Below are 14,343 nucleotides of genomic sequence, written 5' to 3' on the forward strand. Positions count from 1 at the left end.
CCTGCCCTTCCCAACAGAGCCTCCGTAGGCCCCTTGCCACCCCCATGCCACTCCCACTCTGCCTAGGCAAGAAAAGACAGGTGCTTTGAGGTCCTGCCCCACATCAGCCTCAGCTCAGTCTAGGGACCCCTCTGGGAATACAGAGACATGCGTAGAGGTGAGGGAACAGCTACAGAGATCCAAGAATCTTCCTGAAAACTGGTGAGTGAGCATAGGGGGCTGCTTTCTTTGCTCTGGCTTCCAGTTGACCAGCCCCGTCCCCAACCCTTGTCCTAGCAGATGTTATTCCGGGTCTCAGTTCCTTGTTCTTTCTATCCCGCCATGGAGGCAGCGGCTACACGGAGACAGGGTATCCTATTGTCCCATCCTTGTCCTTGAGGATCGCTACTGCCCTCAGTCTCCAAAATGAGAGCTGGGTGGTGCTGTCACATTCCTCTTCCCAGCTGGAGAGAACTGTGTGCAGCCCAGACTTGTGCTAGGGTTCCCTGGGATGTGGACAAAGGAGCACCCTAGGGGCCTCTGGCCACTGGGGGCTGTCACCCCTCATGGTCCAACCAGATAGGGCTCTGTGGATGGTTCACTGAGTCTGGGGTAGGGGTAGGATCTGGGGGTGAAATGAACTGAGAAACCTCACAGAGGTGCCAAAAGCCTGGAAAAGATGCTTCAGATAAATAGGCCTTGTTGCAAGGATGAACTTCCCACTCTACCTGGGTCGGACATGTGATATTGATCTTGTGTTCAAAATTATGCTGCGTTGTCTTCTGGCCAACCGGTTCCAGCTAAGGCAAGAAGCAGAAAAGAGGTGGCAAGAATGGGAAGGCCAGGAGGCAGGTCGGGGCTGGGGAAGGGAGGGAGGGGTGTGGGGAATGTGGTTTGTCATCATTGCGGTGTGGGAGATCACACAGCCTGAGTGATGGGCCTCTGAACTCCTTCAAGAGCTTGCCAGAGTCTTTCTCCTCCCAGAGGGAGAATAATTTTCCCGACCTCAGTCGTCTTACCATGTTGTTCCAGAGGGCACTGGCCGCGTGAGCGTGAGCTTTCCTGCTGAAGTGGAAACAGTCAGGAGCGAAGAAAGAGCTGTCAGGCAGCCCCGCCTGGTCACAGGGCAGAAAAGGGGGGGGGCACGTTATAGGGACGTCGGATACAGAAATGACACTACAAACTGGACACTGCGTGGCTCCCCTTTACCCATGATCGTTGCTTTCGTTACCGAGGTCTTTGGCATGTCCACTTTTTCAAAAAATGGCTGCACGACCACCGTGAAGTCCTCCCTTGTGTCGTATCGCCCATTTTCAACCAGCTGGTGAGTCCCCTCCTGCAGGAGGCAAACGGGGCAAGGGTCAGGGGCCTCTTTGCACCCGGCCTTGTGCAATCTTTTTCTCTGCCATAGAGTTTAAACAGAGTCTGACCCTGGAGTGAAATCAATCTGTAGCAAAATCTCAACCTATGCGGAAGCAACTAGTTACTTTTTAGATCAGCCTTTATCTCAGACCCTGCCCCCAACCCCAGCTGCCATTGCGTATATTTGACCGAGGCTGTGGGAAAAAACCAAAAACAAAAACAAAAGGAAAGATAAGGAAAAACCCGAGACCATCAGCTGGATCTCCTTTTAAAGCTTCTGATTAAAGACTGGGGCAGGGGACGTTGGGGAGGGGATAGGGTATTGATTTGATCAAATGACTTTTTGGGATAATCCTTACATTTAACTTATTTCTGCCCTACATTTGTTTAGAAAATCAAAGGTGAGTCAGCAATGGCACTTACTGCCCATTTCTATCATTCGTGCATGGTGTGTGTGTGTGTGTGTGTGTGTGTGTGTGTGTGTGTGTGTGAGAGAGAGAGAGACAGAGAGAGAGAGAGAGAGAGAGAGAGAGAGAGAGAGCGCGCGCGCATGAATGGTCCTGTGCGTGTACACTGCTTTGAAACTCTCAGATCTGTCCAGGAGGGTAACAGGGCTGTTACTCTCATAGCTCCCACTTGAGCTTGGTTCCAGGAGAACCAACTATCCCAATTCTGGCTCCAAATTCTGCCAGCCTCTGCCATTTCACTGCTTGCCAGATTTCTAGCAGATGGGGCCAGGACCCTGGCTGGAGAGGGAAGTCAGGAACCTTAGTGGGGGCATTTCAGAAGGACCATGTACTTCCTTTTCCCAGGGGCAGCCAGAAAGAGAGTGCAATACCACTAAGTAGCTGTGTGACTTTCAGCAAGATGCTCTCCCCCTCTCTGGACCTCTCTTTCCTCATCTGTAAATGGAGGGTGTTTGGCAAGGCCTGGACCATCCCTTAGATCCCTTCTGATGCTACCGATTACCCTGTGGATGAGACACAATGGCACACAGTGGAACTGTGCATCCCTTGAGAAATGAAAGAGTGTCTAGAATGCCTGGCTCATGGTGGCTTTTAATGCAACGATCACCTCCATGGCGAGTTACGGGAACCATAGCTTTTGCAGAAAGTAGTGAGTGAGAAGATTCTGAGAGCGGGCTTGATGGCCTGCTGTGGCTGACCTGCGAGCTCCTCCAGGATCTCATTGGTAACCGAGATCAGACCTGGAAATGGCAGGCCTGTCTAGAGAGGTTGGTGAAGGCAATTTGGGTGAATAGATTTTTTTCTTTTCTTTTCTTTTCTTTTCTTTTCTTTTCTTTTCTTTTCTTTTCTTTTCTTTTCGCTGACCACCAGCATCTGAATCCACTTTCTATGTTTGGAAAAACTCCACTATACTAAGAGCAGCCTGCCTCCCACTGTAGAAGGGGAGAAAGATGAATGCTGGCTTTCCCAATGACCCTCACACTAGGACTTAGGCACAGGCCCCGGGGCCCTCCAGAGCTGGTGATAAAAAGACGAACAGCACAGAATCCTTTCTGCCAAGGGTGGCAGCTGCATCCAGTTCCTAAAAGCAGCAGTGACAGCTGTGTCCACAATGTTTCCACTGAACTAGTTCTTTGGCCTGATTTTGATCCTTATGGCTTGGACCCTAGAATTTCACGATTCTGTGATTTCTCATGGCACAGCCTCTGAGCCTCACTTTTTAACTCTTTCAGACACTCTGCTTGTATAACACATCTGCCTAAATTAACCAGCAGTGCAGAGGTTTTTGTTGCTTGCACCCAAGAACCTGTTCCATCTGGAGCAGCTTTGCTTTCATGGCCATAACCTTGGCTGCCTTTCCCCACCTGCTGCCGGCCATGGACTTCCTCACCAGGGGAAGAGGTGCCTGCCCACAGCAGAAGGAGGTGCAGCTGGGGAGTCACCCAGAGGGTGATAGATAGAAGTTCATTCCCCTGAGCCCTGATACCCCTGGCAGGCATGGCTGCCTCAAAGCAGGGAAGTGGTTCTACTCCAAGGAGTCCATGGGTTTGAAGGATCGAACCACCCTGGAAGCTGTTTGCAGCCTACCCTAAACAGCTAGAAGGCTACCATTGCCCTCTTGAGTGACTGGATGATTGTTTGGGGGAAACTCAACATAGTCAAGGGATCCATTTGCTCTGCTCAAAGATTGGATGGAAAAAGTCCCCAAATGAAGAACCCACAGGATGTTTGGAGATCACCTGCTGACCTTTCTCCCTATGCTCCCCAATAACACCTGTTTGCCTGGAAGAGGAGGACAGAGGAAATGCAAGTGATCTCACTGAATCCTCTAGACTCTCTTAGACAGAAAGGGTTTCCCAGCCAGGAGTCAGAAGCTCATAAACATTTCTCAAGGACAAATGGAAATATATTTGTGTGTGTGTGTAAGGCCAGGCACTGAGATTTGGTGAAATATGTTCAGTGACTTCGTTGTTTACAGCTTGATTCAAATAAACTGAATTACAGTCCCTGCTGCCTCTCAGAGTGTCTTTAAATCTGCAAACTGGTCAGCGGTAACCTCACACTGGACAGCTGGGGTCAAGATAACGTAAGCATGTGCTCATTTTCTAACCAGAGCAAACAGATGACATCTTGGGCAGTCTTAGAACCTTTCCTGGCTTACCTGGTATTTCTTATTGACTTCGATGAGGGAGGCAAGTTCTGGTGAGTTATCATCAAACTTCAGGACACAGGAGCACAGATTCCTGTAGACCAGACCAAGGAGAGGCCCCACCCCATCAAAATCACCATCTGAATGCATGACCCTGGCTTGAGATTCAGAACCTATTTAATTTGGAGGTACCAGAGGAAGCCGAAGAAAATTCAACAGACCTGGATTTTCTCCTTAAAGTGAAATAGTTACTTCTGACATCTGCAGGAGGGACTTACAGAGCGGAGTTACCTTATGACTGTCTGAAGACAGAGGGCACAGATAAGGCACACCTACTTGTAAATAATAAAAATGACAACAATAAGAGGGGCTAATGCATATTAATGTTTACTGTGCCAAGAGCTTTATGGGTATGAACGCATTTAATCCTCTCAGCTATTTAAGAGGTTGGATTATCATTATCCTCACTGTATAGATGAGAAAACTGAGGCTCAGTGTGGTTGAATACTTTCTCAAGGTCACACGGAGACTAAGTGTGGGAGCTAGGACTTGAACTCAAGAACGTCTGGTGTGATCCCTGGTTAAACTGCTTCTGTCCAGTCTGTATCTCTGCTGTGATTGGCCACCTTGCATATCCAGGCTTTTGGTCTAAGGGGGTGAGGGTATAATAGTACGGATGGCTTAGAGTAGATTATAATAGTAGATGGCTTAGAGTAGATGGCCCTCCGAGGAAGGCTCAACCACTGAGACAGGACAGCAGAGAGGCGGCAGACCAAGGTGACCCCCAGTCTGCCTAGCCTGTCGGTGACTTGGCCATTTCAGAGCTGAGAACAGACCTGGCAAATGCCTACTCCGAACCTTTAGCTTTAATTGTCTAAAAACCCCGCAGTGATTGGTAGCAAGAGATTTGGGGGTAAGCTGCTCTGAAATGAATACACTGAATCCCCCGTGTGGCCCAGTGACTGGAGAAAGTGGGAGCCAGAGAATGAGTCAGCAGCTGAAAATAGCATGCCTGACACCAGCTGCATTAATAGGCCTGTGTCATCCAGCAGCCATCCTCCTGCTCACGGTGTCCTCAGGCCTTCCCCGGGAGACCCGTGCAATCTGGGCCCCCAGGTGCGGTCTGGCATGGATCTTCAGGGTGGCGGCCAAGGTCCCCCTTCATTTCCAAGAGCAAACCTGGCCCTTGTGAATTATTCATTCACTCATTCAGCAAACAGCCACAGAGCCCCTACACTGTGCTAGCAGTGACTCAGACAGAGGTCAGGGCTGTTGGGGGAGAGGCACATGAATAATCAGCACGTGGTGTGCCCAGGGCTGTGGTGGGGGCCTGGGAAGAGCTACAGAGCTAGGGAGGAAGCTGGGCTGAGGCACAGCCACCGTGGCCTGGGCTAATGGTCCAGAGAGGGCCTTACAGGAAGCAATGCTATGAGAAATGTTCATGCTCGGGTTAGAAGGGTATCTTAACCCTGAAGGTCTGGAGATGTGTAATATCAGAGAGGGAACTACCTTTGTTTGGCTCTGGAGACTGAGAATAAAGAAGGCTTCTCAGGGACTTTCCCAGGACCAGGGCGCTGTATGCTCTGGGAAGACTGTCCTCTAGATCCTGATTATAATTTGTTCCCCCTCTCCTCTAAGTGACAAGAGCCCTATATTTGTGAGTGCTCAGCCAGGAGCACCCATGCCAAAGAGAGGCTCCCTGTGTCCTGGAGATGGGCCTGTAGGGATGGGGAAGCTCTGGATACACTTAGTGGTGGCCCGTGAGCCTGGCCACGGGCCACGCTCCTGGCCACGCAGGACCACTCCGTTCCTCACACTTTACTCTTCCCTCCCCTGAGAACTGAAGGGTGTCCTGAGCCACCATGACAACAGGAGCACGGCTGGGTTGTAAGCACATACTTGGAGGGTAGATGAGGCCTACGCTCAGTCACGAAAACCCGTTAGGCCTTGTTGGGTTGGAAAATGGGGTGGTCTTAACACTTCTCACACATCTGCCCTTGGGCTTTCTAAGTAATTCAGATTACTTTCTGCTAAGAGTCTCATGGCGCTACAGGGAACGGGGCCGGGGAGTGGGTGGGTGGGTGGTTGGGGAAGCTTCCTTCTCACCTAAGGATCAGCCTTGGGCAGCTGACTTTCTTCTCCTGATACAGCTCCCTCAGGTTGATGATCTCCAGAACATTTACCAGGTTCACAAATGCCCGAGGAACCTGAGGGAAGGCAAGACCAGTCCCTAAGAGGACCAAGGCCAGGGGATCCAGTCTCTCATCTGGATCTGGGGCCAGCTGGGTCCGTGGTCTTTAATGTGGCCCCGTCCACTTCCTTATCCCTCCTGCCCCACCTCCCCCCATTGACACTGTGTTTAGGACAAGAGCATGGTCAGCACTGGTCTCCAGGGAAAGGCAGGAAGGAAGCCAGAGCTGCCTCTGGGCCAAGCCTGAGGCCCAAGAAGGACGCGGTTGAACTGCACAGAGGCCACGCAGACCAGCTTCCACACCTCAGCATGGAGGATGTCCAGAGCCTTCCTGATGTTGTCCGTGAAGTTCTGGGGAGAATAGTGGACCTGCAAGAAGACAAAATGTTTAACACCATTCACTACCCAATCTCTCTGCAGACCAGGGCCATTTGCTCTCTTGGGTCCCCTTCTTCTTGTACTTCAGCCAGAATAGGCAACGTTGAAACATAAGGTTCACCTTCAGGGCCCCCAGCCTCTGCTCCAACCCCACTGTCCTTGGGCTGGTCGTGGTTGTGAGACCAGGGAAGCCTTTTTTTCTGCATGGAATTATGGAGAGCTCTGCATCCACTTTGCATTGGCGAGATGCAGGGCCTTAGCGAAAGCACATCACACCTCTGGGCCCCTCTAGAATGGGGTGTTGGAGCCTAGGACCTCTAAGATTCCTGTAGTTTGAATATTCTCTGATCCTATGGCCTGAGCTCTTTTCTTAGAGCCTCAAGTGCCTGGGGGACCTATGGCCCAATCAGATCACTTAAGGAGATGATGGGAGGGCAAGGGGGTCCTGGGAATCCTCTCCCCTAAGCATAAAAACATTTTAATCATTTTTTCTTCTGATCTCCATACTTGTGGTTTAAAAAAAAAAGATTTTTTTTTAAGTGGAACCCTTTCTCTGGCTTAAATCTAACCAAGAGCCCAAACTAATCAAAACTATAACTTTTTTTTTTTTTTTTTTTTTTTTTTTTTTTATTTTTGGGACAGAGAGAGACAGAGCATGAACGGGGGAGGGGCAGAGAGAGAGGGAGACACAGAATCGGAAACAGGCTCCAGGCTCGGAGCCATCAGCCCAGAGCCCGATGCGGGGCTCGAACTCACAGACCGCGAGATCGTGACCTGGCTGAAGTCGGACGCTTAACCGACTGCACCACCCAGGCGCCCCACAAAACTATAACTTTCAAGAAGGGGGGCAGGGCCATGGTCCAACTTCCCTACCCACTTCGCTAACAGCCCCAGACCCACCGTGGGCCTTCACGTCACAGCCTGAAAACCTCAGACCCTGGTGACTTTGATGCCAGGGAAGCAGGCTGTGAGGGGTCTTGGGGGCAGGGTTGCCCCTCAGAGAAGAAGCTCCCAGGCTCAGCAAGACTCCCCACTTCCTCAACTTTCCTCTGCTGGTCCTCTTTCTGCCTGACAAATGTCCTCATTTTCCAGCCCCAGCTGGAAGGTCTCCTGCTCTGTGTAAACCTCCGACTCTCCCCCGCACAAAACACAAATTCCCATGGCAATTCTTACTTTGCAACTCTCTTCTGTATCACTACAACCACATCATGATGTTTTCCTTATCATGTGACGGCGAGTTGTCTGCGCCTCCCTCCCTGACTGTGAGTTCCTTGAGGACAGAGCCTCAAGGCTTAGCTCCTAGTACAGCGCCTGGCATATGATACATGCCCAGCAAATGATACTAGAAATTAAAAACGTTCTGTTTATCAGAAAACACTATAAACAAAATTAAATAGGAAGCCACAAATAGGCAACATATTTGATAAAGGGGTTAGTATATTTAATATAAGGGGCTTTTAGAAATCAATAAGAGAGCGATAAATACCTTAACAGAAAATAGTCAATAGGCATAATATAGAACTTTTCAGGAGAAATTCAAATGAGCATTAAATAGAGGTTTATTCCTCCCTACTGATCAAATAAATGCAAATTTTGAAAACAAGATACAATTTTTTCATTTATTAGATTAGCAGCTATTAAAACAAATAACATACATTGACAGATGGAGAGTGAGGAAATAGACATAACTGATACCAACATTCTGGAAGCAATTTGGCAATATGTATCCAAAACATTAAAAAATGTGCAGAATCCCCCCAAAATAAGATGGATGGATAAATCCATTAAACTTATAAGATAACATTTTGCTATATTAGCTTAATGGATTTAACAACTGTAAAATCTAGGCGGTGGATATATGAGCCTCTCCTCCACAATTCTTTCCATTTCTCAGTATGTTTGTAAGTTTTCGTGATAAAATATTAGGGGAAACATATATATCTTCTTGCTTAAAAGTCTTACTACGTGGAATATATATCAGGAAACAATTATAGATGTACATAAAGATGGATGTTTATCCTAGTATTATTTATAACAGGCATAATTAGAAACAATACAAGTTATGTCTCCAATGATTGGGGACAGCTAAATAAAGTATGGCCAATATAGGTTATGGGTGACTTATACAGTCATTAAGAATTATTTTATGGAAGACTAAATACTGACAGAGGAGTATCTTCCCAATATATTGCTATTGAGAAAAAGCAGATCACCAAACAAGATTTCTAGAATGATGCTATTGTTAGCAAATAATAAAGCAATGGCTTCCCAATCACAGAACATGCTAGAAAGACATGCTAGACATGGCATTTCTGGATGTTGTCAATTACAGAGAATATTTTTTTTCTGTACTTTGATATACTTCCTATGTGGATTGCTTATAAGATAAAATTTTTAAGAAAACCTATTATCTTTAAAGTCTGCTGGATTCCATGCAGAAGAGTTGCAGGCATGCCTAGCACAGGCAGAAAAGGTAGAAATTACAAGAAGGCCGAGTTGGGCTTAACACAAAAAGCACTACCAAAAAAATTGGTACCTGCTTATAATACTAAGTAGAGCACATTAAAGAGCTGCCTATTGCTGGGAATGTTCAACAGCTAGATTCTATGGAAGGCATTCCTGCCACAGGTAGGAGAGTGGTCAGTAGGGTCGAGGACAGCTCAGAGATTCTGGGGTTCCAGGAAGAAGCGCCACATCCACGAGGCAGCAGCCTGGCTCTTGGGTTTCCCATCAACTGGGAGAGACTTGGCTCCGAACCTTGCCTAAACGCTTGCATTAGGAAATCAACTTTTCCATTCAAATGACAGCCTAGATAGAGATGGTAAGGCAGTTCAATGCTGGAGAAAGGAGCTGACTTATAATGACCTAGATGAAGATACGCCTGATTTTTCCAGATCCTTGGAATGTTATCTTGGTTTCTAGAATATGATATGATAAGGTTCCCTTGTTATGAAACTTAATCAAGATCAATTTCATAACCAGCTTGGTTGAATCTTTTCCTGGAGGTGAATGCATCCTTGGTCTCAGGGTTAATCCCAGGCCACAAGCCCCAAGTCCCAACCCCTGCTGTACTGCTCCAGCCACCAAGGGTGACAATCCCTTCCCTGGGTAGTCTTGAGTTAAGGGCCTGGAGACTCACCAGGTCACTGCAGAATTCACAGAGATCGTTGCCTCCTATAAACAGGGTTATTATCTTCCAATCTTCCTGAAAATTTATCTTCTGAAATGAATAGGAAACCAACAAGTAAGTGCCTTGCTCCAGAGTCAAGTCAAGGAAAAGTGCTGAACATTGGCAGGGATGGATCCTCACATACCAGAGGGTTTAATGGACATTAACAATTCCTGTTCTTTGGTTTTGGGGTCCTGAGATCATAGGTCACAGGTTGTAGGTGCTAAATCATTTGTTGTTTTTAAAGGTGGATTCTCTAGACTTCCATGTGGCCTCATCCTCTACCCCAGAGCTGAGCCTTTCTGCCTCCACGGATTTCTCCTGCTCACTCTCTCTTCCGGGGAATCCTACCTCAAGCGGTCCCAGGTGGTGCTTCCCCCAGAATTACCGTGTCATTCTTCATCAGGTCCACCAGCCTCCTGGCCTGAACAGGTAAATCCCTGTGGGCACATAGGAAGAAGTCACCTGAGAAGCAGGGACTGTGAAGCGGGGCAGGGAGAGGACTTCGCAGAGATGGCAGGAACCAAATATGCAACAGGATAGTTGGACTGAAGGCTATGTTCCTGCCCCAGATCACCTTCCCCATTCAGTCTCCACTGGAGGTGTGGGGGAGGCAGGGGAGTGGTGACTGTGCTTTGGGAAGGGCAGGGCACGCCACACATGAGGGGGTGACTCAGAGGAATGTTTCCTGATTGGCCTCCTTGATGAAACGTCTTCCTTTCTCTTCCAAGCCAGGCTCATTCGGGGCAGACAGAAGGCTGCATGTGCGTTTCATGTCATACATTGCTGGGTATGAGCCTGATTCTGTGGTATGAACTCCACCTCAAGGGTACCCACACCCTTGAGGTGACGTGGTTGAGTCAGACACACTCGGGCTTGACATTTAGTGGCCTCCTGCTGACTGTGGTCATGTAACTTAAGTTTGCAGTCCCCAAAGAGTAGAGATAAACCTCCCCCTAACCGAGAGGGTCATGGAGAGCAGCGAATGAGATGAGCAAAGGAGCCTTGTGGAGTAAGAGCCACTCTTGGTGCCACACAGCATGGGGCTGACTCCTGCTTCCATCAGCCACTGACCAGCTGGGAGACCTTGACAGAGTACTTGACTTGGCAAACCCTCAGTGTTTCCCTGTGTACCATGGGGACGGTAAGCATACCTTCTTTATCGAGTTGTCGGATGGATGAGATCAAGAACTTAGAGTAGCATGTGGTAAGCATCCACATTAGAAATAATCCACTGAATCACTACCACCACCACCACCATCAATACGGTCTCTGGCACAGTGCCAGCAGGAAAACATGGTTGTCAGATCTTCCTCTCTTTTTTAATAAAAAAAAATTTTTTTTGGTTTATTTATTTTGAGATAGAGAGTGAGCAAGCATCAGTCGGGGAGGGGCAGAGAGAGAGGGAAAGAGAGAATCTCAAGCAGACTCCACGGTGTCACGGCAGAGCCCGACTTGGAGCTTGATCTCACAAACCTCAAGATCATGACTTGAGCTGAAACCAAGAGTCGGATGCTCAACCGACTGAGCCACCCTGGCACCCCAATCTCCTCCTCTCTTAACTATTAGCCCAGCTAGCCTGGTCTTAACCACAGTGAACTAAGTATCAAGATGACCTGGGTGGGAGTTTTGGGTAAGCCACTTAATCTCTTTGAGCCTTGGTTTCTGCATCTGTAAATCTGAAGCCATCAGGGCACCTGCTCTGTGGACCAGAGTCTGATTGCTTGACCTCTCTGAGCCTCAACATCCTCATTAAGAAAATGTGAGTATCTGACCTCTGTTCTGTCCAACTCACAATAACCACACAGAACACAGGGATAAAAAACATGAAGGTACCTTGTACATTGGACACTGCTGTTAGGTATGAGGGGTTATTACTGGACCCGGGATAAAGCCTGCAGGGCACAAGGACAACAGACCACATGGCTGAGTTGATGCTTTTGTTCAGACCACTTTGTCTCTTTGTGCTACAGTTTCTTCATCTGTCATCTGGGCGTAATAATCCCTAACTCCTCCCTACATCTCAGGATGTGCTTGGACAAATGGATTACTTGTGCAAAAGAGCCCCGTGGCCTTGAGGACAGCAAGGGAGGAATCCATATGAATCACGCTCTGTTTTGCTTACTTTTATATTCTCCACGAAGGTTTCATTCTTGGATGCCTCCCTGACCGAATCATGCTTAGAAATGTCTCTCCTGATACTACAAGCGGACGAATGCTTTGGGAAAAAGCAAAGCTATGGTAATATTAAAGCCACAATTTTTAGGCAGTAAATTGGTAACCTTTCACTTTTCCCCCACCAAAAGGGAAAACGAAGTCGGAGAATTCATTATAAAACTGATCGGGTTTTGTAAAATCTCTCATTTGGATTATTCCTGTTGTGAATAAATAAGAGTTACTCAGGTGGCGAGTAGATTCGGGATGGGATTGAATCAACTGGCCAAATGATGTCAGGGAATCTGGGAACCAAACACAGAATCCCTAAGATCTACATAGTAAAGAGGTTTGGGATTATTCTGGAAGAAAAATAGGATTAAGAAACAGAGAGGATCGAGGCACCTGGCTGGCTCAATTGGTTAAGTGTCCGATTCCCGATTTCAGCTCAGGTCATAATTTTGCAGTTCATGAGTTCGAGCCCCATATCAACACACAGCCTGCTTGGGATTCTCTCCACCCTCCCCCGCCCCTCCCCCAACTTGCACTCTCTCTCAAATAAATAAACTTTTTAAAAAATAAAAAAAAAAAAGAAACAGAAAGGGTCTTTCCATATTTATCCTAGCTTCAGTGTGGTATTCACTTTTCTCTGACTAGGTAGCAAATCTGAGGAAGCACCCCAGGCTCGGGGATCATGGAGAGAAATGGAGGCGTAGGACCCAGGGAAGCCTACCCTGCTCTCGGAACCTTCCATTCAGTGTGCATGGACCCCTGCTCACCACCAGTTCACCCAGGTAGGTCCTGCATTCCTGCTGCATTGCTACTGGGACCACCATCCTGACCCAACCTGTCTGCACAACTTCCAGCTCACCAGAACTTTCACATCCAACATGGCATGGAACCCCATAGCCACCCCATGGGAGAGCTTCACAGCCAGGCCCATCTTGGAGGCTAAGGTTTAGGGAGGCGGGATGTGTGTGCTAGGACTCAGACTCAGAGCTTCCTCCCAGGACCCGTGCTCCTTCAATGACCCAGGAAGGGTGCAAAGTTGAGAGCCTGAAAAGACTGTTGGAAAGCATGTCTGAGGAAGGCAAGGAGAAGAAGACATGAAAGATGGAGCACTGAGGAAGCAATGAAAACTGGAACTCAGACTGAGCCCTCTCATACCACTGTCTTCTGTGGACATGAGATTTCTAAACAAGGCAAAGTAATTAGCTCAAAGCATATACCTGGCATCAGAGCAAACTGTGACTAGTTCCTGGGGTGGTGTTGGGGGTGGGCTAGTATGTTTGTGTCCCACAGTGAGAGACACCCCAGGAGAGCCCAGCCAGTCCGGTCTTTGACCCCCAGACCTCTCCCTTGGACCAAGCCTCCCAGCCTTCAGCCATACACCCCTGCCCAGGCCAAGCCCCCGACTAGGTCCCCAGAGGACCTCTGGGGCCACCCCCAAGGCTCCCCTGCTCACTCAGCTCGGGCTCCTGCCACAGCCTGATTTAGGAACGCTCCAGCACTGTTTTCTTTCCCGGTACCAATAGAGAAGCCCCTCAGGTTAGGGTTGAATTCGCGGAAGATGTCTGGAAATACAAAGAAGAGACATGCTTAGTAAGTACCCCGAAAACAATCTTCACATTCCTTTGATAAGTGCCAGTGCATGTTAGGGACAAAGAACCCTCACCCTTCAAGCTCTTAACCTTACTGTTGACTCAGCCCAGAAAGAAAATGTCCAGCAGGCTGGTGCTTAACCACATGGGCAACACACGTACATTGGTGTTTCATGAATTATTGTCATGAATAAATGTGAGTCTGGGTCTGGTGCCTCTCTCATGCATTTTTCTTTTTGTTTTCTAGATATATAATAATTTTTTGAGATAGAATTCATACACCATGACATTCACAACTTAAAGTGCAGTTCAATAGCCCTTAGCCTATTCACAGAGTTGTGCAACCATCAACATAATGGACTTTAGAACATTTTCATCACCCCCAAAAAGAAACTCTGTGCACACGAGTCACTCCCCATTCCCTCCAACCCTGTGGCAACCACTAATTTACTTTCTCTCTGTGTAGGTTTGCTTATTCTATACATCTCATATAAACGGAATCATACAACATGACTTCTGTGGCTGGCTTCTTTCACGGACCATGTTTTCAGGGTTTATCCATGTTACAGCACGCATCAGCACTTGATTCCTTTCACTGCTAAATAATATCCCACTGTACGGATAGACCACATTTATCCATGCATCCTTTGAAGGATTGGGATTGTTCCCACTTTTTTGGCCATTATGAATAATGTTGCTACGAACAAGTCTATTTTGTGTGAATTTCTCTTGGATATACATTTAGGAAGAGAAATGTTGGCTCCTAGGGTAACTGTTTAAACTTTTGAGGAACTTACAGACCTTTTTTCAAAGTATCTGTGTGATTTTATGTTCCTGTCAGGAGTGTAGGCGGGTCTTAATTTCTGCACATCCTCACCAACATTTATCTTTTT

General features: G+C 47.8%; 1 protein-coding gene across 1 annotated transcript in view; it reads right to left on the reverse strand.

Moving 5' to 3' along the window:
* PLB1 (phospholipase B1) overlaps positions 1-14,343 on the reverse strand; it is a 121,617-nt gene that overhangs the window by 46,015 nt on the left and 61,259 nt on the right. The window contains exons 21-29 of the mRNA XM_030311818.1: positions 13,315-13,423; positions 10,084-10,135; positions 9,666-9,746; positions 6,452-6,517; positions 6,064-6,164; positions 3,970-4,051; positions 1,211-1,315; positions 999-1,094; positions 708-779 (exon numbers count right to left, since the gene is read on the reverse strand). Of these exons, the coding sequence (XP_030167678.1) occupies positions 708-779; positions 999-1,094; positions 1,211-1,315; positions 3,970-4,051; positions 6,064-6,164; positions 6,452-6,517; positions 9,666-9,746; positions 10,084-10,135; positions 13,315-13,423 (764 nt within the window). The remainder of the gene's footprint in view (positions 1-707; positions 780-998; positions 1,095-1,210; positions 1,316-3,969; positions 4,052-6,063; positions 6,165-6,451; positions 6,518-9,665; positions 9,747-10,083; positions 10,136-13,314; positions 13,424-14,343) is intronic.

This window comes from Lynx canadensis, chromosome A3 (genome assembly GCF_007474595.2).
Source record: "Lynx canadensis isolate LIC74 chromosome A3, mLynCan4.pri.v2, whole genome shotgun sequence".
NCBI lineage: Eukaryota > Metazoa > Chordata > Mammalia > Carnivora > Felidae > Lynx > Lynx canadensis.